This window comes from Heloderma suspectum, chromosome 4 (assembly GCF_057233095.1).
Source record: "Heloderma suspectum isolate Gila_16-S chromosome 4, 16-S_ref, whole genome shotgun sequence".
In the NCBI taxonomy this organism is placed as follows: Eukaryota; Metazoa; Chordata; class Lepidosauria; order Squamata; family Helodermatidae; genus Heloderma; species Heloderma suspectum.
The window spans coordinates 184,722,987-184,749,064 of record NC_139461.1 but is presented as its reverse complement, the minus strand read 5'-3'; the positions used below and the strand labels follow the sequence as shown (position 1 = coordinate 184,749,064).

Sequence of the window (26,078 nt, the reverse complement as noted above, 5' to 3'; positions counted from 1 at the left end):
CTATCATATGTAGTATATATAACTATCATAAAATGATAGTTATGATTGTCCATAGGCTGCAAGTTGCCCACCCTAGAGTAGATCTATTAAAATCTATGGGACAAGGAAAGTTAGTCATGACTAACTTAAATCCCATGGATCTTAATGGGTCTACTTTAAGCATGGCCAAGTGTGCATTCAATCCAATAACATCTTTTAAAAGTAATGGGCTGGATCCGGACTCAGTTGCACTTCGCCCCCACTGAAATCAATAAGAAATTTCAGTCATGACTAACTTAAAAGTCGGGCTGTGCATTGCTTTGGTGCTGAATCCGAATGTGAATCGAGGTGACTCAGTGTGAACTGAAGGAAATCAGACTGGAACCAAGGTGATCCAAAGCAAAGCAGGTCACTGACAAAGCGCCTCAGTCTGCCTTGGAGATTCGGAGCTCTTCTGATGCCTTCTGAAGCCCAGACAGCCTGTCTCAAAAATCTATCAACTTGAGAATGATCAGGGAGGGGGGAATGGGAGAGGAGGAGGAGGAAGAAGAAGAGGAGCAGGAGGGAGGAAGGTTTGGCAATTGGCAACTCTAGTTGCCAAATTAGGGCTGAACGTAGGGATGGCCGTGAATTTCTCCATGAATCTCGGGGAGGCCGAATGCCAACGCATTTGGCCCCCCAAAATTGTTGGTGAAATTCTCCACCACCACCCCGCCACCCCCCAGGATGGGACTTACCTTTGGCGAATGTCCCTCCCGGCGGCGTTTCGGCAGCGTTTCGGTGGGGGCGGAGGCGGCTGCCGGTCTTCCGACCGGCCGCCGCCGCCACCATTACAAAATAAAGTAAAAAAAAAACAAAACCGTGATAGGCTACGTAATGATTAACGTAGCCTATCACGGCTAGATTTCCAAAGTCAGCCATGATAGGCTACGTTAATCGTTACGTAGCCTATCACGGGTGACTTTGAAAAAAAAAACGCGTACGCAAATAGCGGCACCCATGGGGCGCCGCCATTTGTGTTCCTTATTTGGTCCTGGTAGTCTACGTAAAGATTTACATAGACTATGGAGAAAATAAGGGCAACGCTATATGAATCATGGAGAGAATGACAACCCACCCCTCCTCTCTACCTTCCTACTCTGAGCTAGTGGTAGCAGCAACAGGAACAGCAAGAAGGAGGGAGAGCTTATGGAATGCTGTAAAACAATGGCTTGTAACTTAATTCAGCAAATGACATACACAGACCAGTACCAGCCTTCTTTTGGTGAGGGGAGCAAAGTAGTGGCAGGATGAGCAGGATGGTTGAAGAGGGTGAAGTCAGCGCAGAGAAGCAACATGCCCAGGCAGGGCAAAAACTACAATGTGCAGATGCTCCATTGGCACCTATATAGCACAGAACAATACCATGTCAACCATTTCCCCACTCTTATGAGGGCTCAGATTAGAGCGGCCATTTATGAATGGCCAAAAAAGAGGAAACGCGTCACCCAAAAAGAGGACAGAAGAGGACCATGATTTGCATACAATCTACACATACCAATTTGTATGTATAGATGCAACTTTAGAAATAATGATTAACATTTAAATAAAAGATACAGTACATCTCAAAATAAGTATGGAAGACTGTGCCCTAGTGACCAGGAGAAAGTGCAAAGGGAGACATTTTTCTCCCTCTGTCAAACTTCTAGATCCCAGAGTCATCCCATGAAGCTGATTGGTGGGATATTCAGGGAAGATAAAAGGAAGGACATCTTCACTCAGCGCATAGGTAACCTATGGAATTCACTATCACAAGATATACTGATGGCCACCAATTTGGATGACTTTAAAAGGGGATTAGACAAATTCATGGAGGATAAGGGTATCAAGAGCTCAAATCCAAATCTTGCTATTGCAGTCCATGGCCAGGTTGAAAAAGAAAAGTATGCAGGATATATTTATAATAACATATAGGACAACAATACACACACACACACACACACACACTATTTGAGTTGCCCTTATTTTCGCCGTAGTCTACGTAAATCTTTACGTAGACTACCCGGGCCCAAATAAGGAACTCAAATGGCGGCGCCCATGGGTGCCGCCATTTGCATACGCGCTTTTTTTTTTTCAAAGTCACCCGTGATAGGTTACGTAACGATTAACATAGCCTATCACAGCTGACTTTGGAAATCTAGCCGTGATAGGCTAAGTTAATAGTTATGTAGCCTATCACAGGTGTGTTTTTTTTTAAAAAAATTCACTTTTGTATTTCGCGGCCAGGGAGACGGGGTGCTTCTCCGCAGCCTGAATTTCGGCCGGACGAGGTGGGGCACCTCCCCCCCCAGCCTGAACTTCAGGGGGAGAACCGAAGCGCCTCCCCCCCACCACAAAGCAAGCTGCGGGACCAGGTAAGTGACTTCTGTACATCACTAGCTGAACGTAACTCAGCAGTCTCCAATCAGTGACAGTTGTGGACGGGGGCGGTGGGATACTGGATATATTGGCGAGAAAGGACTGTGTTTCTTCATTGTGTGAGAGAGAGCTGGTGGTGTTACTGGAGAGAGCTCTGAAGTTATTTGGCTACGTCTGTGGGGGGGGGGTGTTGGCCTCTTTCCCTCCCAGCCTTTCTCAATTCTACTATTCCCTTGCTTTCTTTTGTTGGTTATGCATTTAAAAAACAAAACCATTTAGTATTTAGTAGTTTACTCTTCCTTGCTTTCCTTGCCTTGTTCTTTGGCAACCCACCCACCCCACCCTTCTGAATTATTCAACCAATCTTATTGGGGGTTTTTCTCTCTCTCTCTCTTCCTCTCTTTCTAGGTTTGTTTTTTAAAAACCAAGAAAAATTTAAGAAGTGGTTTTAGTTTCCTTGCCTTGCCCTTTGGGTCTCCCCCTCCACTGCCCAATTCTCAGTTCAACTCTCTCTTTGTAGTTTTCCCTGTATTTTTGCTAGATTCTTTAAAAGACATATCTATCTATCTATCTATCTATCTATCTATCTAACTATCCTTCCTTCCTTCCTTCCTTCCTTCCTTCCTTCCTTTTCTTGTTCTTGGCTCCCCCTCCCCACCCATCTTAGTTCTTATATTCCTTCCCTTCCCATTTTTGAACTCTATATCCTTTCCCTAAAACAAAATAAAAAACCTTTTTCTTTGCTTGTGGGTAGTTAAGGGTGTGAAAAAAGGGAGGCACATCAGGCACCGACTGCTAATTTGTTATTTAAAATATTTCTTGGCCACCTCTCAGGGCAGAAAGGTGGCCTCCCCGCCCTGGCCTGAATTTCGGGGGGAGAAACGAAGCGCCTCCCCCCCACCGCGAAGCAAGCTGCAGGACCAGGTAAGTGACTTTTGTACATCCCTACCCCCAACCAGTCGTGTCCGACTCTAGGGTGCGGTGCTCATCCCCATTTCTAAGCCGAAGAGACAGCGCTGTCCGAAGACGCTTCCGTGGTCATGTGGCCAGCATGACTGAACACCGAGGTGCACGGAACGCTGTTACCTTTCCCACCGAGGCGGTACCTATTTATCTACTTGCAATTTCTTGCTTTCAAACTGCTAGGTTGGCAGAAGCTGGAACTGAAGACGGGAGCTCACTCGGTCATGCGGCACTCGGGTCTCGAGCTGCTGACCTGCCGACCTTCCCTCCCTTAAAAAGCCTGCCCAGCACCTCTGTTGCAGTCCTTTCAGTAGCAGGCAAAAATGTTCTTATTTGCCCAGGCATCGTAATTTGTTGTGAAGGTTTTTGTTCAGAAGGGGGGGGGGGTTGTTTTGTTTTTACTGTTCAGGATATTATTGTCTGCTGTCTTATTTTTATTGTTTTGTTAAAAAAAAATACTTGCCGTTCTATTATTTTGTGATATGATTTATTGTACACTGTCTTGACATCCTGATAGATTGCTTTCCATCCTAACAGTGTTTCAAAGAAATAAACAAGCCCGGATGGCATTTCTAATTTATTCTGCTGCACAATTAAGAGATTAAAAAAATATATATGCTGTCATATGAAAGATGGAAGAGATAGGTGGGGTCTCCAAATGAATTTTCTGAGAAGATTTAAAAATGAGAATAAATTTCAAATAAATCACTGTATCTATACCAGGATTTCTCAACCAAAATACTAAACAAAGTTGCATGTCAAAAATTTTAAGGTGCAATACTATAGTACCTAGAGAGCATCAGAGGGACCACAGGATTTTTTGGATTACTCTTCATGAAGCTGGAGACACTGCTACAACTTCAGGAGGGGGACTACAAGATCCGATCCTTCCCCTTTCCCCATGCCCCTCATAACCACTATAGAAAGAACTATGGCACCTGCTTCCGAGGTCACAAAAGCGACCACATAGAGGTCAAAAAGGCGGCATTCCAGTGGGAAGAAAGAAGAGGGGAGAGGCCAGGATACCCAAAACCCTATGACTTCTCCAGGCCCACCCCTGAAGTGCAACTCCTCCAGATGGACTCACAGAAGAAACTAAAATCACTCCATCACGCCTCCCTCTCTGCCGGCAGCAGCCCAGCGGAGCATTGGATACTTGGAAGCCTGCGAGATCAGAGGCTTCCTCCTAATGGGCAACAACCCAATAGGGTCTCACCTTAAAAAAAGCGAGACCTGGAGGGCAGGCAGCAAAGAATACTGGAGAACACAACTGGCTTGGAGGGGCCAGTAACCAGAGTGTTCTGAGATATCAGACCTTGTGACCTAGATCCAGGAGGGTCTCCATTTCAGCATGAGAAGCTGTATTTGGACATGGATAAAACTTGCCCTGTGGAAACAGCTGAACGGTGCAGGGGATTGAGATCTTGGGAGCAGGCCACAGATGGGGCAAGGCTTAGCAGGAGGAGCCGCAGGACAGGCGATCCGGTCCTCGCAACCGGAATCCTCGATGGCTGGCTGTGCTCCGTGGCAGCTCTGCAGAGCAGCCAGCCAGGCCCAGGCCAGGGCCGTCTGCAGCCAGATTTCCGGCCGCGGAGGGCTCTGGGTAAAAAAAAAAAAAATGCTTATGCAAATGGCGGCGCCTACGGCCGCCGCCATTTGCTTTCCTTACTTTTCACTGTCTTAGTCTATGTCAATATTTATGTAGACTAAGATGAAGAAAAGAAAGGGGAACGCAAATAGCGCCCACTACACTATTTGCATTCCCCTTTCTTTTCTTCATCTTAGTCAACGTAAATATTGACGTAGACTAAGATGGCAAAAAATAAGGAACACAAATGGTGGTGGCTGTAGCCGCTGCCATTTGCGAATGCGTTTTTTTTCTTTTTAACCCAGACGTGATAGGTTACGTAAGTCTTTACGTAGCCTATCACGTCTAGGGGGGGAAAAAAAGAAAAAGACCAGACTGCAAATGGCGGCGGCAGCAGCCAGTCGGAAGACCAGCTGCCACCGCTGCAGAAGCCGCAACAGAAGCTGCCGCCATCCGGAACATCTGCCCCAGGTAAGTCTCGTCGTCGTCGTCATTCGGCCTCACCGAGATCCGTCGCGGAATTATCTGACATCCATAAAAATCACTGATATTTTTGCTGCTGCCATGGCAATTTCAACAGTGGGTGACAAAGATGCAGTTGCCAGTGAGTTCCCCCCCCCCCCCACACACACACACACAAATTCCCAACCTCTGCCTTAGACACAGCACACATTATAAGGCTGGCAAGTGTGTGTGTGAAGCATCCCCCTCTGGGCTGGTCGTACAGAATCAATCACAATCCCAAGTTCTAAATTAAAGAAAAGTTTTACTTCAACCAAGGAGGAAAGGGGAATGAGGGAATAACAACCTTGGAAAGAAAATCATCATCATCATCATCATTCCCAATAATGGGAAAAGAAAACATTTAAAGTCGCTAACTAGCCAAAACTAGACATCCTTATGGAGAAATGTCATACTCATTTGCAAGCTGCAGAGGTCGCCCAAACTGCAGTTCCAAGTCGTGAGATGATCCAGGAGTGATGATGGGCAAACAGTCCCCCCGTGATCTGCATAATGAGGAGCAGCACTTGACAGGAGGGAAGAGAACAGGCCTATTGGCCTGGAGCTTGTTGACCAGGATTATTCCTAGCTGGACTGCAGGCCTAAGCTGCAAATGAATGTGACAGTTTCCTGCGGCACCAGCCAGAGGAACCACACAGTGTCCTGAGGAATGAATAGGATCTACATGGAGGCTAACGGTCCAGTTTGGACTTCTATTGGTATTCCTCTTTGTGGCACCACCAGCGTACTGAAAAATCTAAATTCTGTGAGTTGCTATATCCATCGCAGCAGTGCTAAATGTATAAATATTTAAGTTGCAGTGTTTCGTTTTTGCAAATTTTGATCTCGAACCAACGTCATGACTTCACCTTTAGTCAGGGCTCTCAAAGAGATCTTGACAGCCACAAGGACAAAGGCGCTGCCATCTCCCTGGCTTGAACCAGCCCCACTCCTCCAAAAAGACTTTGGTGAAGCTGTGACCTGTGTAGCCAGAGTCCGATGAAGTTACGAACGGTGACAGACACGGGGTGTGCACTGACTAGGGGTGTGGGAGGAATCTGTCTGGGGGTGGAGCTTGGCGCGCTTTCGCCGGCTCGTCCCCCTGGGCCAGCATCTCCCGGCTAGCCCAACTTGGTGTGTCGGGCCAGCTGGCAGCTTTTCCACCTTTGCGCAGGGGTGAGGTGGCAGGGGCAGGAGGATGAGAGGGAAGTGGTGCTCCCCTCTCATCCTCCGTTTTGCGCACAGTGCAACCGCTGTGCATGGCTCCGTCTCCCGCTTCCGGGTCCGGGGAAGGGGGGAAGGAGCCCTTTGTGCACAGCTGGGTTGCTGTGTGCGAGTCTCTCCTTCTCCTCCTGGGTCTGCACAGAGGCCCTGCGCTGTGCAAATGGCTGCTTCTGCCCCTCCTGGGAACCGGGATGGGGAGAAATAGCACTTGCGCACACCGGAGACGCTGGCAGGGAGTCCTGCTGCCGACGCCCACCACTGCTTGCAAACCCCTCACGGTCCCCTTCCCGGTGTCAGCAAGCAGAGTGGACGGGTTTGTGCACGGTGCCAGGTGGAAGCGACGAGAGTCCCCACACCCACCGCACTGCCTCCACTGTGCGCGAACGGCTCCTTTTCTCCATCCCGGGAACCGGGAGGGGGAGAAGCAGCCATTTGCGCACAGTGCTCGTGAGTTCGGGTGGGGAGTCTGCAGCTTGGCTTGCCCTGAGAGGGCCAGATTGGGCCCGACGAGGGCTGGATTTCCCCCTACCCGACAGCCATAGCACTGACTACAGGATTTGGTTTGGGCACTTATTTTGCACTTCAAAAAACAAGCCGGTTCAACTCAGACTGAAGCTCCCCAATTTGACTCCGGTCCAAGCCCAAGTAAGATCTGGAGCAAAGCTTCGTGTCTCTCATGGGCTACCATGGAATTCATCACTCACTGAATTACTTACTGACGCACGCTGGCTTTGGCTCCCACCCCTTTGCGAGGCACTGCGTCTCTCCCGTGCTTTGTCCTTCTAAAGTCGTAAAGTCACTATGACAGCCATATCCTACTCTCTCGTTGAGAAAAAAACGTTCCTTGCTTTCCATGAAAAAACCGTGAGGCACGGAAATTTCTTCACATGTTTGTGGTATTTCTAATAGGATAGGAAAAGAGAAAGGTGTTAGGTACAAGGGTCAAAACATTCTGGATGGGCACGGTAGCCAAGTGCTAGTTTCTACTAGCCAGCTGTGACGTTCAGCCGCATCATAATACAGAGACAATATTATATGAATTTCTCAATACAAATATTATCCGATGAAGTTATGCAACTCAGCTTTTATGTAGGCTGATTTAAAAAAAAAAATAACTGGAGATTCATTCCACAGCTTTTGACAGAGTTTTGTTTTCCCTTTAAAAGTGTTAAGAATGTTTCCTCCCCAAGGCACTGACAAATATGTATGTTTCTATTTAGGATCCAGTGTTAAACAGCATTTACACTGCTGTTTTCTCCTAGAACCACAAAATGTAGGGGAGCGTGTGGGATTTGGGAAATAATTCCACACTTTCACCTTTGGCAAGTAAAATTTTAATTTTGTTTCTAGGAATTTTATTTTAATTAAAAAATAAAGAAAGAATTACCAGTTTTTGCGAAAGGTCTCCTGTGACACCTTAAAGACTAAACTCTTTTGTGGCATAAGCTTTCATAGGCTAGACCAAGGAAACTCTGATCCATGGTCCAAATTTGGCCCACCAGGCTGGCCCATCTGGCCAGCAGGGCCTTAGAAGAGGCCCCTCCCCTGCCACCACCCCCACAGTGGGGAGATTATCCCCACTATTATTTCAGATTAGAGCTAACGGTGGAGATTCACCTAGCTCACCAGTCCCCAGCATCCCAACCCACATCCTCTGCAGTGGGAGAAAGGCCAGGCCACGTGAAGCCGCTCTCCGACCAAGGTGCCAGGTGGAGGAACACCCCTCCACCTGGAACCCAGTCAAAGCAGCTTCAGAGGCCTCATATCCTGCCCCCCCATGAGGGAAGGTGTGGGGAAAGCAACCCCACCCCTACTGAGCCACTGAATGGAGGAGCGCTGCTCCACACGGACCTGAGTTGGGGGGGTCCCTTTGGTGCACATAGGCTGTCCCCAGCCAGGAAACCCCACACACAGAGAAGCCATTTCCTCAGCCATGTCGCCAGGCGGAGGAGCTCCAGCCAGTGGTTTTTCTGGGGACCAGATTACATCATTTAGGTTGTCCTTATAATTTAGGTTGCTGCCACCATCAACCAGAACAGTGGAGTGAGGGAGTATCATGGAGAGAATGACAACCCACCCCTCCTCTCTACCTTCCTTCTCTGGGCTAGCGGTAGCAGCAACAGGAACAGCAAGAAGGAGGGAGAGCTTATGGAATGCTGTCCTGGCTCCCAAGCCCAGCTATATCCACCATGTGTGCGTGGTTTCATGCACACACATGTATACATGTGAACCCCTCCCCCCAGTATGTTAGTGGTTGTGTTCTCATGTGAAGAGGATGTCGCAGAGGTAGTGGCTGCTGCAGGGGCCTCCTCTGCGACCCCTCCTTGCACACCGTCATGTCTTTCCATTCTTATATACACATCTCGCTAAATTCTCTTTAGCTGGGAGAGGCCCCCACTCCCCAAAAGAAAAACCTACAATTCACCTTCTGCTTGCAGCAGAACAGGGAAGGCAACATCTAGTTTCTCAGTCTGCTCACTGGCAGGTAAGATGACATTTTGAAAAGCTTACCTACAGGGGCACAAACTGGAGCGGGTGACCAGCCATCTTTTGTGCACCTGGCCTTTGCTTGTTGATGTGCAGGAGAGTATCCCTCATCACACGAAAATGAAATCTCTTGCCCCTCTATGTACTTTTTCCACCAATAAGAAGGAAGGAGCCAGCCATGTGGAAATTGTACATCATTTGCACATATTTCTAAAGGCAAGAAGAGGAACTGTGTTATATCATTTGTGAAAGTCTTTTATGGTGATTATAAGCTGATCCTTACAATAGATGCTGTATTATAAGTGACACAGTTTAAAGATTTTGTGCCTGTACCTTTGCAAATTAAAAAATGTGGGAAGAACATAATTGAAAGCAAGGGTTTTGTTCACTCCCCTGCCCCAAAAACAATGGCTTGTAACTTCATTCAGCAAATGACATACACAGACCAGTACCAGCCTTCTTTTGGTGAGAGGAGCAAAGTAGTGGCAGGATGAGCGGGATGGCTGAAGAGGGTGAAGTCAGCGCAGAGAAGCAACATGCCCAGGCAGGGCAAAAACTACAATGTGCAGATGCTCCATTAGCATCCATGTAGCACAGAACAATACCATGTCAACCATTTCCCCACTCTTATGAGGGCTCAGATTAGAGTGGCCATTTATGAATGGCCAAAAAAGAGGAAAAGCGTCACCCAAAAAGAGGACAGAAGAGGACCATGATTTGCATACAATCTACACATGCCAATTTGTATGTATAGATGCAACTTTAGAAATAATGATTAACATTTAAATAAAAAATACAGTACATCTCAAAATAAGTATGGAAGACTGTGCCCTAGTGACCAGGAGAAAGTGCATAGGGAGACATTTTTCTCCCTCTGTCAAACTTCTAGATCCCAGAGTCATCCCATGAAGCTGATTGGTGGGATATTCAGGGAAGATAAAAGGAAGGATATCTTCACTCAGTGCATAGGTAAGCTATGGAATTGACTACCGCAAGATATACTGATGGCCACCAATTTGGATGACTTTAAAAGGGGATTAGACAAATTCATGGAGGATAAGGGGATCAAGGGCTCAAATCCAAATCTTGTTATTGCAGTCCATGGCCAGGTTGAAAAAGAAAAGTATGCAGGATATATTTATAAAAACATATAGGACAACAATACACACACACACACACACAGAGAGAGAGAGAGAGAGAGAAATATAGAACAGTGTATCATTCATCCTGAGCAAATCAAGACTACGTTAACTGAGCTCTCAGCTTAACTGCAACAGAAAAAAAACCTTAGCAACTTTTCCGATAACTACAGGAATTCTGTCAGCTAACAGTAAGTTACATAAAACAGATTGTCTCTGTAAGGAAATTTAGATAATAAAGGCACAGTCAGTTCTCTCCTAATATCCCAATAGAAACTGCAGTATAATAAAACATACATTACAGTCTTGTCCCCTGAACCACAGGGGCAACAAGCTTGCAATGAAGAATCTAGGAAAGTCTGTTGTGAGCAAATCTGTCCAGCTGGGGCTCGATGGATTTCCTCGGTGCCTCCAACTCAGGTTTCATTCGTGAGCTGAGCCATGGGCTCTTTCCCGGAATCTGGGAAATTTCCATTTTATTTTTTTTTCTCTGAAATTGGCAAGTTATGCCAATTGGAGTTGCAATTGGCAGAACGTGTGCAAATTTGGGCCGTAATAAGTGTAATTTGAACTAATTGCAGCTGTAAAGTGCTTGGCTATGTGCAAATTGTGACCATACTTTACGGTTGCAATTTGTGCAAATTACACTAATTATGGCTGAAATTTGTGCAAGTTACACCAATTGCAGCTGTATTTTGTGTAACTTGCCAATTTTAGAGAAAAAAAGTAAAAGGAGATCCGCAAGCTGGCCCGACTCTCACGGATTGAGTCAGGCCAGCACACAGGTTGGCGAGTCAGAGTCCAGGGAGGCCAAACTGCAGTACGCTTGGTGGACTTCACCCCGCCCCTGCCCCCTACAGATTCTTCCAACGTCCACAGAAGAATCCTTATTGAATATCTTCTCTAGCATGGCAGATGGTAGAGCATTCATACAGGCCACTGTAAATGCAAACTAAGGCTTATAAACATGAACAGTTTTTAGATAGTGAGCTCCTTTGCTCCCAATTGGGAATTAAATGCCACCAATAGGAGGAGAACAAAACTTAGTTGCCAGGGATATCAAATGTTGCAATTCAATATTGTACAGTCTTAACAAAAGAACTTATTTTGCCTTTTCCTTGCCCAAAGAAAAAAGCTCAAATGAGAAATATCTATTTGCATTATTTTACAGCCTTCAACCAGCTATTTCTCTAAGAGTCTTGCCAGATCAAGGAACAGTAACAAGAATCTTCTTGGTCAAGACAAAATGGAATCCATCTAGACAGAGTAGATGTCTAAACTGTACATGATATGGAGTTTATTCCAGATTCCAAGCAGAACACTGCATTAATCACACACTTAATCACACCCAAGAATTGCTCTGAGGAAAATGACGATAATCTGCTTCAACTCTCCCTCTTCCTCTGTTTCGCAGCCTCATAGATCTCTCTGCATCTATCTTCTAAACCTCCTTTGTGGTGTTTCTGCACTCCATAGCTGTCCTTACCTCCATCTTTCCTTTGTGTACCCCCCAGTGTTCTCTTTTTCTCCCTCTCTCTCTTTCTCTGGAACTCAATTTCTTCAGGGGAGCCCCCAATACATGGAAAGAATTTATGAGAAAATGCTGCCCCATCCTTGCTGTCATGTGCACAAACAGTGCATTCAGCAGTCATGCAAGGCGGGGGGTGGGGGGCTACTTACATACAGATATATATGCAGATGTCTCCTCCATACAAAGGAAAATCAGGAACCCCCACCCCATATACAGGACTTCTGCACATATGTAGATGTGCAGGGCCCCATCACACAGCTGCTGAAAATGCAGCAGGCAGAGGGTGTGGTCAGCATGCGTTTGGCTGGGGGGTGGGGCTACACAGTGTGAAATCACAGCCCTCTTATGTGTCCTTTCAAAACCTGATGGGATTTGAGTAAAAAAACCCACTCTTTTAATTAATGTCCTTTCTCCTGAAGATTTAACACCCTTTTCTCTGCCCTCAACTTTTTCACTATATGTTTTATTTTCTAAAGACTGCCCTTTATATGTATTCAATGCTCAAAATGCCAGCTGATTTAAGACCGGAGCTTAGGCTATTCCATGCTGGCTCAAGGTCCACAAAGCCAGGAAACTAAGGCTGATGCTTTAACAGACATACCCAGTGATCAGTAAGGATATTGTGCAATCTCACAAACTGTGTTTGCTCACAACTTCCCTCCATGGGGAACTTGTTCTTGTTCCTTCAGGCCTAAATTCAGATGGGGAGGAGAGAGTGCCTGGGACCAGCAAAGACGCCCCACATTGTCCTGGTCCTGTATTGCCCTATGAAGACTCTGAGCGTTACTGCATTGCTAGAGGAATGGTCCTGTGAGTTGACCCATGCCTGTCTGTTGTTTTCACCTCTAGCTGGCAAGATGGGTTAAACAGTGGGAGATGGGGGATGGAACGTCCTCTGATGCAATAAGAGGGGAGAGTGGTACTTCTGTGTTTCCAAGCTCCACTGTGATTGTTAATGGAGCAAGTGACGAAAAATGACCAGACAAGTTCTAAAAATAATCTTTTTCATAGATTTTAAAGAGGCATTCCATCCTCCCCATTAGAATCTCCGAAAGTCCAAAGGAAACTATTGGTTCATAGAGGTCAAGTTTTAAGCAAGCACAAGTTCTGACATGCAGAACATCATCATGGCTCTGAGGCACATCTGTTAAGCCACCAGCCTTAGCTTCCAATTGCTTGGCTTTGTGGAGCTTGAACCAACATGAAATAGCTTTAACTCTGGTCTTAAATGAGCAGCTTTTGAAATGACTGAATATTATCTGACAATGAGCAGCAACCAATCCTGGCTCTCTAAGAGTACCTTACAATACATGTTTTAAACATTTATTTGCCTCATTCACTGTTGTTGTTGTTGTTTTTAAGTTAACAACTGGAAATGGATTGCTGAGCAGCAGCCCGTAAAAAAGGCCACATCAGTTACTCCTGTTCTTACTGCTTTTTTGCCCCTCTTTCCACAAAACTCGATAAAACTGCCCGGAAGGAGCATATATTTACATTATGCATGGTAATTTATGTTCCTGATAACAGAAGAGAATGCAAGGAAAACATTTACTTACTGAAGCATTTTGGTTCTGGATTCCAGCCCGATCTGGTACACTGAACCCGTTCCCTCTCATAGCCACGTGCTGTCAGAAAACCACGATTACATCCATAGTCAACTGTAGGTCCGAGTCCTACTGGAACGTGGTTGACTCTCCTCTGTTCATAATAATCATCTAATTTTCCATTTTCTATATGGGGATGGTCACAGCCCACTGATTTGGAAAAGATGAGAGAGAGAGAAATTCAAGACACAATTATTATTTTTAAGGGTATTGCACTCATCAGCTATTTTTCTTAATCCTTCTTGGGGCTGTTCTTGTTTCACTGAGGTTGCATTGTTAGCCCAAGTGTAGCTGTGGAGAAATATGATCTGGGTTTCTCCCCTTGAGTTGTATAGAAAGAAGGAAAGAGATAGAGGTCTGGGGTGGAAACCCCCTCAGAGCCTTCCCATTGGTTCTGCTCCCATTACCTCTGGGCATTGGGAAAAAGAGGAAGGTCAAAAGACAATCATGACCAACTGCCCTGTGCCCCGGGTGGCAGAAATTAGGAAAACAGGACCCAAATGCTCTCGTGACTGGCTCCTCCTCTTCTCTTCCTCCATATTTCATGATCGCACAATGACAACTTGCGTTGCAATGCCATCGTGGTGGCAGTAGAAACCCAGAGATGGGAATAAAGGATAGGAAATCAATTCAGCAAATGTGAATCTGGATACGTTTTATACTCCTGTTGGCCCACAAGCCTTGTGTGGACTGAGCCCTACCTAGAACCTGATTGTGAGTCATTAGAACAAGACCAATGCTGTTAGTGGTGGAAATGACCCAGCAGTTGGGGAAAGTAGCCATGTCCAGCTGCCCTACTAGCGTGAGAATGAGTGATTTGTACAGCAAGTACTGTATACTGAAGGAGCCTCACACAAGAGTTTAGGGAAGCAAACAATTTTCACGCCAAAAGGGCCCTGATCCTTTGCGCATGCTCCAGTGTGTGCGTGCAAATGACTGACATTCTTCGTGCGCTCCAAGTGACCCAGCCAGCGTAAAACACTCATGGGTGACTGACGCCTCACCCTTCCCACGCTCCCTCTGGGGCCCCCACCCTTAATGAGGCCAAAGAAGCGGGAGGCAGCTGCCCCGGAGGCACTCCAGCTCCTCGGAGAAGTGGCCTTCGGCCCTTTCTGCTAAGGAGGGATGGTGCGACTCCAGCTCCCAGGGTCCCTGAGAGGAACACGGCAATGATATGTGTGTCAGTTGCAGCCACTGGTGTCGCTTTCCCACCAGGGATGCTGGGACGTGGAACCTGGGTGTCCCTTGTTGGCAGGAAAGGCCCCTTTGCTGAGGAGCTGCAGCACCCTTCCTCACCTCCATCACTGCAGCTCCACCCTTCCGTGCCTCAGGTGTACATGGTGGGTTCTGGGGAGGGGCACAGGAAGGGGCAGGTGAGGAAGTGCCAGGACTGCATGTTGAACAGGGTCCTGCTCAGACACTGTGCCTCCCCACAAAGAATCAAGCAGTTTTTGATTATTTGTGAAAATGTTCACTTTTCAAGCACCCCATTTTGCTTATTCACCACATCCCTGCTGTAGTTGTAGAAGCCCTAACTCATTGGGGGGATTCTGCCTACCACATTACTGTGAGATAACTCATCTTAATTAGCTATGAGACCCTGTTCATGTGTATTGTTGGTGACCCATCCAAGTATTCTTGGTATTCCATGCAAGGGATTAAAATGCTATTCTGAAATCGCAGCATTTATTTATTTATTTATTTATTTATTTATTTATTTGATTCCACTGTATTATTTTCCACTATCTTCATCTCGCCTATCCTTCCCACATGACCTGACTCCTTCAAAATTATTCTGCTGTTGTCTTTTCTCAAAAGCAGAGATTATCTTCTGCATTGGCAGCTATGTGTAAGATGTTCCTGACCTGCACAGCCATAGTAACGCCCCATTGCAGTTAAATCTTATTTTATCTGATATAACTCTTCACTGATCACACAAGGCAATTCAAAACCTTCCAGAGTAGCCGCAATCCTCACTTACTCTTTCCCTCTGCCATGCTACTAGCATGTGGATTCCAGAGTGCATTGCAGCAAAAGGGCATCCTCTGGGTAACTGGGATCCTCAGCTGGGTGACCAATATCAAAAACTAATAGCCACGGTGGGCAGAATAATATCTAAAGCAGGGGTGGGCAACTCTGGGCAGTCTGGGCTGCCCTCCTAGCACTGCAATAGCAGCAAAAACAAACAGACCCAGAGGCGTGCCAGAAAAGTTCAGCAGCAAAGCCCTATGGAGCCTTAGAACGGCCAGAATTAGCTCATTTTTCAAGTTCAATTTGGCCCTTCTAAGGCTTCATAGCAGGTGGAATTTGGCACACGGCAGCGGGGGCCGCACAGGAGGGCAGGAGGGGCCACAGGCAGCCCGAAGGCCACGTGTTGCCCACCCCTGAGCTGAGCAAAGAAGGCTTAGGGCCAAAGTACACCTGCTATTTGCATAGGTGTAGCTGAGCCCAATATGTTTCTTTACTGCAGTGTAACTGGATGTGGTTGCAGATGGTATCTCACCCTAGGCTGTTGGGGTTCCAGCAAGAATGAGAGTGGCTGGCTCCCACTGACAGCCATCCAGCTCCAAGGCAGTGGTGGAGACAGAACTGGGCTCAGCACAGGACACCGCATGTCCATTGCTGAAATAGCACGTCTGTTCAGGGCATGGCCCCCAGCTGCAATCTCTTGATATTCTGGAGCTTGAGTGAATATGGAGAACCCTTGCCACAAGATGCTCAGCAGAAAGGGGTTTTGCTAACTGAATACACAGTAGCTGGTTGCACGACAGAGTGAGGAACATCTGGTAGGAATCCGACATGCATTACTGGTACATTGGCATGTGAACATATGTACAACATCCAGCTGATGCGGGTACAAGGATGTCACCCTCCTCCACCTTGAAGCCTGCTTTCACTAACACTATATAATTCCCCGTGTGTATTCTATGTTTATGAACAAACGTTCATAAAATGGTTTGGCAGCAACCTTCTGATACCAGACGACGGGGCCCACTTTGAACAGATGCATGATGCAGGTGGCTGTGATGTCACAAACACAGGTTTCGCTTGGGAGGATGTCTGAGCAATGCGATGATCACTCAGTATTCCAGAAAGCAAGGGACAGTCCACATGATCAGAATTATAAAAATTATTCTAGGACTGCGCACATTGCAACCCCCCAAGATGAAGCCAGTTGCAATATAAAATAGACTGCATGCTGCGCCTACCTTACCACTACTTCATATTTTGAATTAGAGATTTATATTCTAATTGAGCACTGGTTCAACCATCTGTATTGCCCCTCTCCTTTTGCTGCAGAAGGCCCGTCCGCCTTTTTATTTTTTGAAATAAAAATATTTCATTCATTTAAAAGTTCGTTCATCATTTTATTTTCTTGGTGTACAAGAGTTTTTAAAGGAGTCGCAAAATTGCTCCAGGAGTGGGGATGAAATTTGTTCATGATGTCACAGGGACCGGCCAGTCAGTACTGGGCAATATCCAATGCTGCTTGTTCGTGAGTGGGGCCCAGCGCCACTTCCATCCCTTGAGCAGCCAGCCCCAATGATTCTGTTGTGCAAGGATCACCCACCACTTGGACAACAGAGATTTAGCACTTCTGGGGGCAAGCCCCCAAACCAGCGGAAATGCTCATTTCTAAAATGGAGCAGGTCAGCGGAGCTCCATTATGCGAGTTCCGCCACCCTGGACCATTCCAGAAATGAGAGCTGCCCCCAGAAGTGCTAAATAATCTGGTGCTGCTTGCGCAACAGAATCAATGGGGCTGGCCACTCTCAGGCGGTCACCATTGCATACTGCCCACTGTCCAGAACCAGCTTATGCTGGAAACTAGTTTATCCAGAGCTCAACCCTGGCACGAAAAGGGGTTGCAAGAACTGATAGCTGGGATTTGTAAATGCTACAAATGTCGGCTTACTCAGCTGAATACAGCCCACCAGCCATGAATGCCAGTCCTCTGGAGTGTCATAAAGCTCTGATTTGCTGCCTTCCTAACACCAGAAAAGGGGGGGTCAAAATGGGGGGGTCAAGCACTTCCCCAAGTGCAGTAAGCAGTGGCTGCTGATGCAACAGCAAGCACTACTTGAGCATGAGCGGGTTGAAGTGCAGCTCTTGTAATTCTCAGTTATGGGGTGATTTGAGGATGGCAGCTCAGCAGATGAATGGCTGGGGGCAGCAACATGAGGAAATGCATTTGCCAAAGCTTTTGATATCAAGTATCAAGTCTTGGATCCTACGATAAACTAAGGTTCAGGGAAGGAAGCATCCCCCGCTCCTCCTCCCTCCTGTTGCTACCCCTGAAAAGACTCTTCAAGAGCTCCTCCTTAGAAATGTGGGATGGGGTGCAGGGGGAGGAAACAGAAATGTTTTCCCTGCTGTGAACTTTAACTTTACTTAACTTAGGATCCATGCCAGTGTACGCAACCTCATTAGGGTTTGTCTGTTTAAAAAAAAATCCCAGTTGGTTTGGACTAGAACCATGGAATTCTGGTGAACATTGATGCTACTTGTCAGATGTTCACACCTTCAAAAGTCAGCATTTTACGTCTGCTTCCAGTGTACCCATCATATTGTGATTCTCTCTATCTCTAACTCAAGATCTTGACATGTGCCCATACGTCCAATGGCATTTACAACTTCATTTGCCTCTTAGCAAATGAAGACCACCACTAGCAAATCCTGAAAGACCTCTGCTGCCGGTCTGATTTTTCTCACTCTTGCATGCTCCTATCAAATTTCTATAGTTGGAATGCCAAGCCGACAATAAGCCCTCTGAGTGCTTGTTCCTGGGCCCTAAGGCGTGCACTGTGCTCCTGGGAGGCCGCCTGTCTACCACCTTCTGGTACCAATGCTCTCTTAAGCTGGGTGGTTCCTCAGCCTCCTCTGACTTCACGGGTAGGGTAGCTCTCATAGGTTCATCACAAGCCTTGTCCATAGGGCCCTCAAGGTCCACTGTTACTGAAGGGCCTGTGTAGCCTCTGGGGATGTGAGGGGTGCTTACAGAAGTGCCAGGGTTGGGGGGGGGGTTCCTCATGGGGTTTTCAGCATCAGTCACTTCATCTGAAAAAGATACCTCCTGTTCTGCCCCTAGGTCAGGCGTGATGCAGACCAATTTGGGCTCCCTCTGGCTCAGAAGGCTTGGAGGATAGCTGCAATGTACTGAAAAGTCTTGAAGGAGCAATATGGAAAAGATGCATATTAGATGTGTGAGTCATGCTCTTTCTCCTCAAGCCCCTCTGGCTCAGAGGAGGACTCAGAGATGGAGGAGGCATCAGGCAGTGAGCTGTCGTCTGCTGCTCTGGGACCTTCCAGGCCAGAGGATGTGGCTTTACCAGACTCAAGGAGTAGCCAGCCCCACACAATTGCAATCCTCATCAGCTCCATGCTAGAGGACCCATAGCTGCAGGGGCCAGCAGCTGTAGAATCAGGCAATGGCCCTGTATCGGACAGAGATCTCCTCAGAGAGGTGGGATCAACCGCAGGCCAGACTAGCCAGCCTTCATCAAGTCTCAGAAGGCCTCTGCATGTTTCAATTTGTGCATGTTAAAGGTTTTACATTATGTGTTATCATTATGTGTTATCATGTGAACCACCCAGCGAACTTTGGCTATTGGGCTGTATAGAAATGTAATAAATAAATGAATACAAACTTAATTAATAATTTAAATAAATAAACTGAAAGAAAATTACTACAAAATCCATTTTCACATATTCAGTTTCTTAAAATCCAGTTTTGAATCTTACCCCCTGCATCTGAAATGAATATATAATTTGACTGATGATTATGGATCAGGCCTCAGGTTCAGACTTCAGACCAGCTGCATATGCTTTAGTCATGTCCAATTATAAGAAATTACTGGAAACAGATTTTGGAGAAAATGAAGGATATGGCTGCTGGTGTGACATACTGTATTGTCCCAAGGCTCCACTTCTGGAATATTTGGAAGATCTACTTATGGAAGATGGTTTAGAGTTAGTGACCACTGTGTGTAACTTCATGGAAATCAGCAAGGACACCACCCTTGCTAGAATGAAATATGCAGATTTGGAAAACTGTAGTATTACCAACAATGATATTTTATTAACTTACACAGACATCCAGGCTTTGGATTCCATCCATCCTCTGTGCATTCTGTCTGGTCACCTGAGGTCTTTTTAACCGTTTCAAACCCATCTTCACATTCATAGTGAAGTGTTTCCCCAAGTAAGAAAACTGATTTAGTGGTGCCGTAGATAGCATTCTGCTCAGATGGCATTGGGCATGTTTCTGAGGAAGGAAAGGATGGGTATCATTAATGATCAACTGTTCTTTTCTCTAAAATCCCTTACACAGAATGGCCTTCTGGATGCAAGTATATGGAGTAACATAAGAGCTACCACCAGGGTCAGACGAATCCATCAGTTTCACTTTCCCCCACATTTGACCTTTTTAAATCTCAAGTTCTTTTCATCCCATTAATGAAGAAACATGCACATTTCAGTAAGTTCTTATCAAAAAAGTCTAACTGAAATTAAGCTCTCAACCATCTGCACTGGTGAAATTAAACAGGTACAGCTATTCCCAGCATGAAAGGACCATATTCTTCCTCCTGCCATGTCGCTGTAAAAGAGGAGGATCCTGTCAGAAAAAAGGTTGTGGAAGCCGCAATTCAGCACTACAAACATCAATGAATACACAGGGATACAAGTTTGAGATTTTGAAAATTCCGATGTGGGAGAAAACTGAAACAGAGAGATTCATCCATCCAACTTCCCAGCATGTTTACGAAGAAATCTGTGAATTTTGGAAAGTTCTTATTGAAACATTCCCACCCACCCTACGCTACCAACAATCAAACAACAGAGATATCACTGACCACTGGTGAGATCTGGGGCTGCAGCTCGGTAGCACAGCACAGGCTTTGCAAGCCCCAGGTTCAACCCCTGGCATCTCCAGGAGAGGGTAGGAAATAATCCCACCCGAAAATCCCAGACAGCAACAGCCAGTCAGTGTTGACAGTACTGGGCTAGATGGACCCATGGTCCGATTCTGCATAAGACAGCTTCTTATGTTGCTAAACCCATAAACACATTTTGGTGAAGAAGGAGGCTTGTTCTTCAGCTGGGCCCAGCCAGAAGCACTGCCTGTCAGCATGGTCTCGGCTCGCCCACTCATTCATTAGGTCTTCCACGAGGGCCGCTCGATGTGGACGATTCTAGGAGGCGTATCAACTGGACCATGCTGAGCATTTGGTAAGCTGGTGAGTTTACCTATGGGATCCACCCTTGATGCTTGTAAGCCTCCAAACTACAAGTGCCCAGTGCAGAGTGGGGGCATGTCAGAGGCCATGCTTGCCCCCACCACACTTCCTGCCCTGCATTGCAACTAGACAGCTTTTTTGCCTGTCTAGTTGAGGCATTGTGGGGGGGAGGGAAGGAGGCTGGAGAGGCCTCAGGATATGGGGCAAGCTAGCCTCTCCAGTCTCCTCCCTCTCCACCCCTGGGAACACCCCCTTTATATCCCCTCGAAGGGGAGGGGAACTCAGATTCCTGAGTCCAAGGCAGGAATGCTGTCTCCAACTTCAGATCCAGGAATACAAAATATCTTGTGGTCCTCCCGGAATCTGTCTAGAGGACATAGGATTGCTTCCTCCATTGATTGATTTTTATTTTTTTTTAAGGAAATCAACCCTGAGTGCTCATTGGAAGGACAGATACTGAAGCTGAAGCTCAAATATTTTGGCCACCTAATGCGAAGAGAAAACTCTTTGGAAAAGACCCTGATGCTGGGAAAGATTGAAGGCAAAAGGAGAAGGGGATGGCAGAGGATGAGATGGCTAGATAGCATCACCGATTCAATGAATATGAACTTGAGCACACTCCGGGAGAGAGCGCAGGACAGGAAGGCCTGGCGTTCTATGGCCCATGGGGTCATGAAGAGTCGACCACGACTGAACGACTGAACAACAACAACAACACTTAAATTTCCTGAGATGACATTTTCATCCCAGTTGTGCTGTTGAAAACATACCCGTCGAAAGACAACACAAGGAATAGAGGACAGAGCTACATGCTGTGTCTGGAAAAGCACTTGTTTTCCTTGCAGGAGTGACTCTGTGGGGACAAGGGGATGCTTTCTTCTCCGCATTGATCCTCTCCCCTCCAGACAGGTTTTTCATGTTTTTTACCCCAAATGGATTTGGAAATTAAGTTAGCCCATCTGAGAAAATGGCCTGGGATGGGCATTTGTTGTGGGTAATCTGTCAGAGCGTGAAGGAAAAGGAGCCCTTCCTCCTGCCTAACTATTCTCCCGTACAAATCCCCTGGCTGCCCGCTTCTGCATTCACATCGTGTCAGCAAATGCAGCTAGATGAACACTTGTTTGCCAATGGAGAGTGTGCAGTTCCACCAATGGAGAAATTTAGAATTCCAGTAAGCCTGTGGAGAAAAACAGACATGCTCAAAGACATTCAATGAAAGCATCTCACATTTCTTCCTTCAGGTTTTATTGTGACCGTTGCCTTAATTTCTAGCAAAAATACTGTCTCTTACTTTGAGAACGTTTTACAATAATGATTTTTGTTTTTCTATGGCTGTTCTCTATTCTAAGCATCTGCAGGCTATAAATCGAAAAACAGTAACAAGAAGAGACAATTCAGGGATTTTTTTTCCCTAGTACAGTTGAGACCGTGAGTAATCTATTCCTGCATGGGTCCAAGAGGTAGCTAATGCCTCCTTGTGTGAAGGGCTAGTTCCAGCCAACTTCAAAGAAGCAGCTGTGTATCCACCCATGAAGAGAATTTTTAACAACTATTGCTCAGCCACTAATAACTCCTTTTTGAGCAAGGTCTTGGAGTGGTCGCTCTATTTATTATTATTATTATTATTATTATTATTATTACTATTATTATTATTATTAATTACATTTCTATACCACCCAATAGCTGGAGTTCTCTGGGCAGTTTACAAAGATTAAAAACATTAAAAATACAATATACAGAGATTAAAAACCATTTAGATAAAAATACATGAACAGACAATATACACAAAAGGAACATATATCTAGAACAACTTCAAACAAGCAATTCAAGGCACTTCTGGTGAGGCCTAGGTTTGGTACTAAATGGCCTTGGTTGCCCCGACAGATGACCTCTGTTGGGAGAGGCGGGGGGTGACCGCCCTGATCTCTCAGCAGCTTTTGATACCATTGACTATGGTATCTTACTAGATCAGCTCTGTAGGGGTTGGGTGACAGAGGTGCAATGATATGGTGGCTCCACTCCTACCAGCATGGTCTGCTAACACGTGATGGTTGAGGTCATTGAGGTTCTCTGAATTCTTCCTTGAAGTTCATTCCGAATTGTTCACATTCCCAAATGCGAACATCTTAAACAAAAATCTTTTTATTAGGAAAAATGTCCATGTCGTTTTCAAGAGTTCATTTTCCTAACTGAAAAATATACATTTTTTCCCATTTAAAAAAAATGTACATTTCCCCCCATAGGCTAAAACATGAAAATGCAGATTCGGGAGGTGGGGGTGTACAAGTGTTTTCAAGCCTTGCTTTCAAGTAAAATTGTGCCCCGAGAAGCCCAAACAAACTGAAGAAGGAGACTTCCCAGGTGCCAGAACACAGTACTGCAAGTTGGATAGGGGAGCGTGTGCCTTGTTTTCAAGCAAAATCACTGATATTTTTGCTGCTGCCATGGCAATTTCAACGGTGGGTGACAAAGATGCAGTTTCCAGTGGGTTCCCCCCCCCACACACACACACACATTCCCAACCTCTGCCTTAGACATAGCACACAGTATAAGGCTGGCAAGTGTGTGTGTGAAGCATCCCCCTCTGGGCTGGTCGTACAGAATCAATCACAATCCCAAGTTCTAAATTAAAGAAAAGTTTTACTTCAACCAAGGAGGAAAGGGGAATGAGGGAATAACAACCTTGGAAAGAAAATCATCATCATCATCATCATTCCCAATAATGGGAAAAGAAAACATTTAAAGTCGCTAACTAGCCAAAACTAGACATCCTTATGGAGAAATGTCATACTCATTTGCAAGCTGCAGAGGTCGCCCAAACTGCAGTTCCAAGTCGTGAGATGATCCAGGAGTGATGATGGGCAAACAGTCCCCCCGTGATCTGCATAATGAGGAGCAGCACTTGACAGGAGGGAAGAGAACAGGCCTATTGGCCTGGAGCTTGTTGACCAGGATTATTCCTAGCTGGACTGCAGGCCTAAGCTGCAAATGAATGTGACAGTTTCCTGCGGCACCAGCCAGAGGAACCACACAGTGTCCTGAGGAATGAATAGGATCTACATGGAGGCTAACGGTCCAGTTTGGACTTCTATTGGTATTCCTCTTTGTGGCACCACCAGCGTACTGAAAAATCTAAATTCTGTGAGTTGCTATATCCATCGCAGCAGTGCTAAATGTATAAATATTTAAGTTGCGGTGTTTCGTTTTTGCAAATTTTGATCTCGAACCAACGTCATGACTTCACCTTTAGTCAGGGCTCTCAAAGAGATCTTGACAGCCACAAGGACAAAGGCGCTGCCATCTCCCTGGCTTGAACCAGCCCCACTCCTCCAAAAAGACTTTGGTGAAGCTGTGACCTGTGTAGCCAGAGTCCGATGAAGTTACGAACGGTGACAGACACGGGGTGTGCACTGACTAGGGGTGTGGGAGGAATCTGTCTGGGGGTGGAGCTTGGCGCGCTTTCGCCGGCTCGTCCCCCTGGGCCAGCATCTCCCGGCTAGCCCAACTTGGTGTGTCGGGCCAGCTGGCAGCTTTTCCACCTTTGCGCAGGGGTGAGGTGGCAGGGGCAGGAGGATGAGAGGGAAGTGGTGCTCCCCTCTCATCCTCCGTTTTGCGCACAGTGCAACCGCTGTGCATGGCTCCGTCTCCCGCTTCCGGGTCCGGGGAAGGGGGGAAGGAGCCCTTTGTGCACAGCTGGGTTGCTGTGTGCGAGTCTCTCCTTCTCCTCCTGGGTCTGCACAGAGGCCCTGCGCTGTGCAAATGGCTGCTTCTGCCCCTCCTGGGAACCGGGATGGGGAGAAGCAGCACTTGCGCACACCGGAGACGCTGGCAGGGAGTCCTGCTGCCGACGCCCACCACTGCTTGCAAACCCCTCACGGTCCCCTTCCCGGTGTCAGCAAGCAGAGTGGACGGGTTTGTGCACGGTGCCAGGTGGAAGCGACGAGAGTCCCCACACCCACCGCACTGCCTCCACTGTGCGCGAACGGCTCCTTTTCTCCATCCCGGGAACCGGGAGGGGGAGAAGCAGCCATTTGCGCACAGTGCTCGTGAGTTCGGGTGGGGAGTCTGCAGCTTGGCTTGCCCTGAGAGGGCCAGATTGGGCCCGACGAGGGCTGGATTTCCCCCTACCCGACAGCCATAGCACTGACTACAGGATTTGGTTTGGGCACTTATTTTGCACTTCAAAAAACAAGCCGGTTCAACTCAGACTGAAGCTCCCCAATTTGACTCCGGTCCAAGCCCAAGTAAGATCTGGAGCAAAGCTTCGTGTCTCTCATGGGCTACCATGGAATTCATCACTCACTGAATTACTTACTGACGCACGCTGGCTTTGGCTCCCACCCCTTTGCGAGGCACTGCGTCTCTCCCGTGCTTTGTCCTTCTAAAGTCGTAAAGTCACTATGACAGCCATATCCTACTCTCTCGTTGAGAAAAAAACGTTCCTTGCTTTCCATGAAAAAACCGTGAGGCACGGAAATTTCTTCACATGTTTGTGGTATTTCTAATAGGATAGGAAAAGAGAAAGGTGTTAGGTACAAGGGTCAAAACATTCTGGATGGGCACGGTAGCCAAGTGCTAGTTTCTACTAGCCAGCTGTGACGTTCAGCCGCATCATAATACAGAGACAATATTATATGAATTTCTCAATACAAATATTATCCGATGAAGTTATGCAACTCAGCTTTTATGTAGGCTGATTTAAAAAAAAAAATAACTGGAGATTCATTCCACAGCTTTTGACAGAGTTTTGTTTTCCCTTTAAAAGTGTTAAGAATGTTTCCTCCCCAAGGCACTGACAAATATGTATGTTTCTATTTAGGATCCAGTGTTAAACAGCATTTACACTGCTGTTTTCTCCTAGAACCACAAAATGTAGGGGAGCGTGTGGGATTTGGGAAATAATTCCACACTTTCACCTTTGGCAAGTAAAATTTTAATTTTGTTTCTAGGAATTTTATTTTAATTAAAAAATAAAGAAAGAATTACCAGTTTTTGCGAAAGGTCTCCTGTGACACCTTAAAGACTAAACTCTTTTGTGGCATAAGCTTTCATAGGCTAGACCAAGGAAACTCTGATCCATGGTCCAAATTTGGCCCACCAGGCTGGCCCATCTGGCCAGCAGGGCCTTAGAAGAGGCCCCTCCCCTGCCACCACCCCCACAGTGGGGAGATTATCCCCACTATTATTTCAGATTAGAGCTAACGGTGGAGATTCACCTAGCTCACCAGTCCCCAGCATCCCAACCCACATCCTCTGCAGTGGGAGAAAGGCCAGGCCACGTGAAGCCGCTCTCCGACCAAGGTGCCAGGTGGAGGAACACCCCTCCACCTGGAACCCAGTCAAAGCAGCTTCAGAGGCCTCATATCCTGCCCCCCCATGAGGGAAGGTGTGGGGAAAGCAACCCCACCCCTACTGAGCCACTGAATG

General features: G+C 46.6%; 1 protein-coding gene across 5 annotated transcripts in view; it reads right to left on the bottom strand.

Annotated features, from left to right (window-relative positions):
- LOC146347832 (complement factor H-related protein 4-like) overlaps positions 1-26,078 on the bottom strand; it is a 44,997-nt gene that overhangs the window by 2,219 nt on the left and 16,700 nt on the right. For 4 of the 5 annotated variants that reach the window (XM_084851475.1, XM_084851477.1, XM_084851474.1 and 1 more), the window contains 5 exons: positions 24,967-25,152; positions 19,502-19,678; positions 13,366-13,563; positions 9,164-9,349; positions 7,369-7,554 (listed from right to left, as the gene is read on the bottom strand). In XM_084851475.1, coding sequence (XP_084707601.1) covers positions 7,369-7,554; positions 9,164-9,349; positions 13,366-13,563; positions 19,502-19,678; positions 24,967-25,152 — 933 coding nt within the window. The remainder of the gene's footprint in view (positions 1-7,368; positions 7,555-9,163; positions 9,350-13,365; positions 13,564-19,501; positions 19,679-24,966; positions 25,153-26,078) is intronic. The other variant, XM_084851478.1, reaches the window with a different exon arrangement.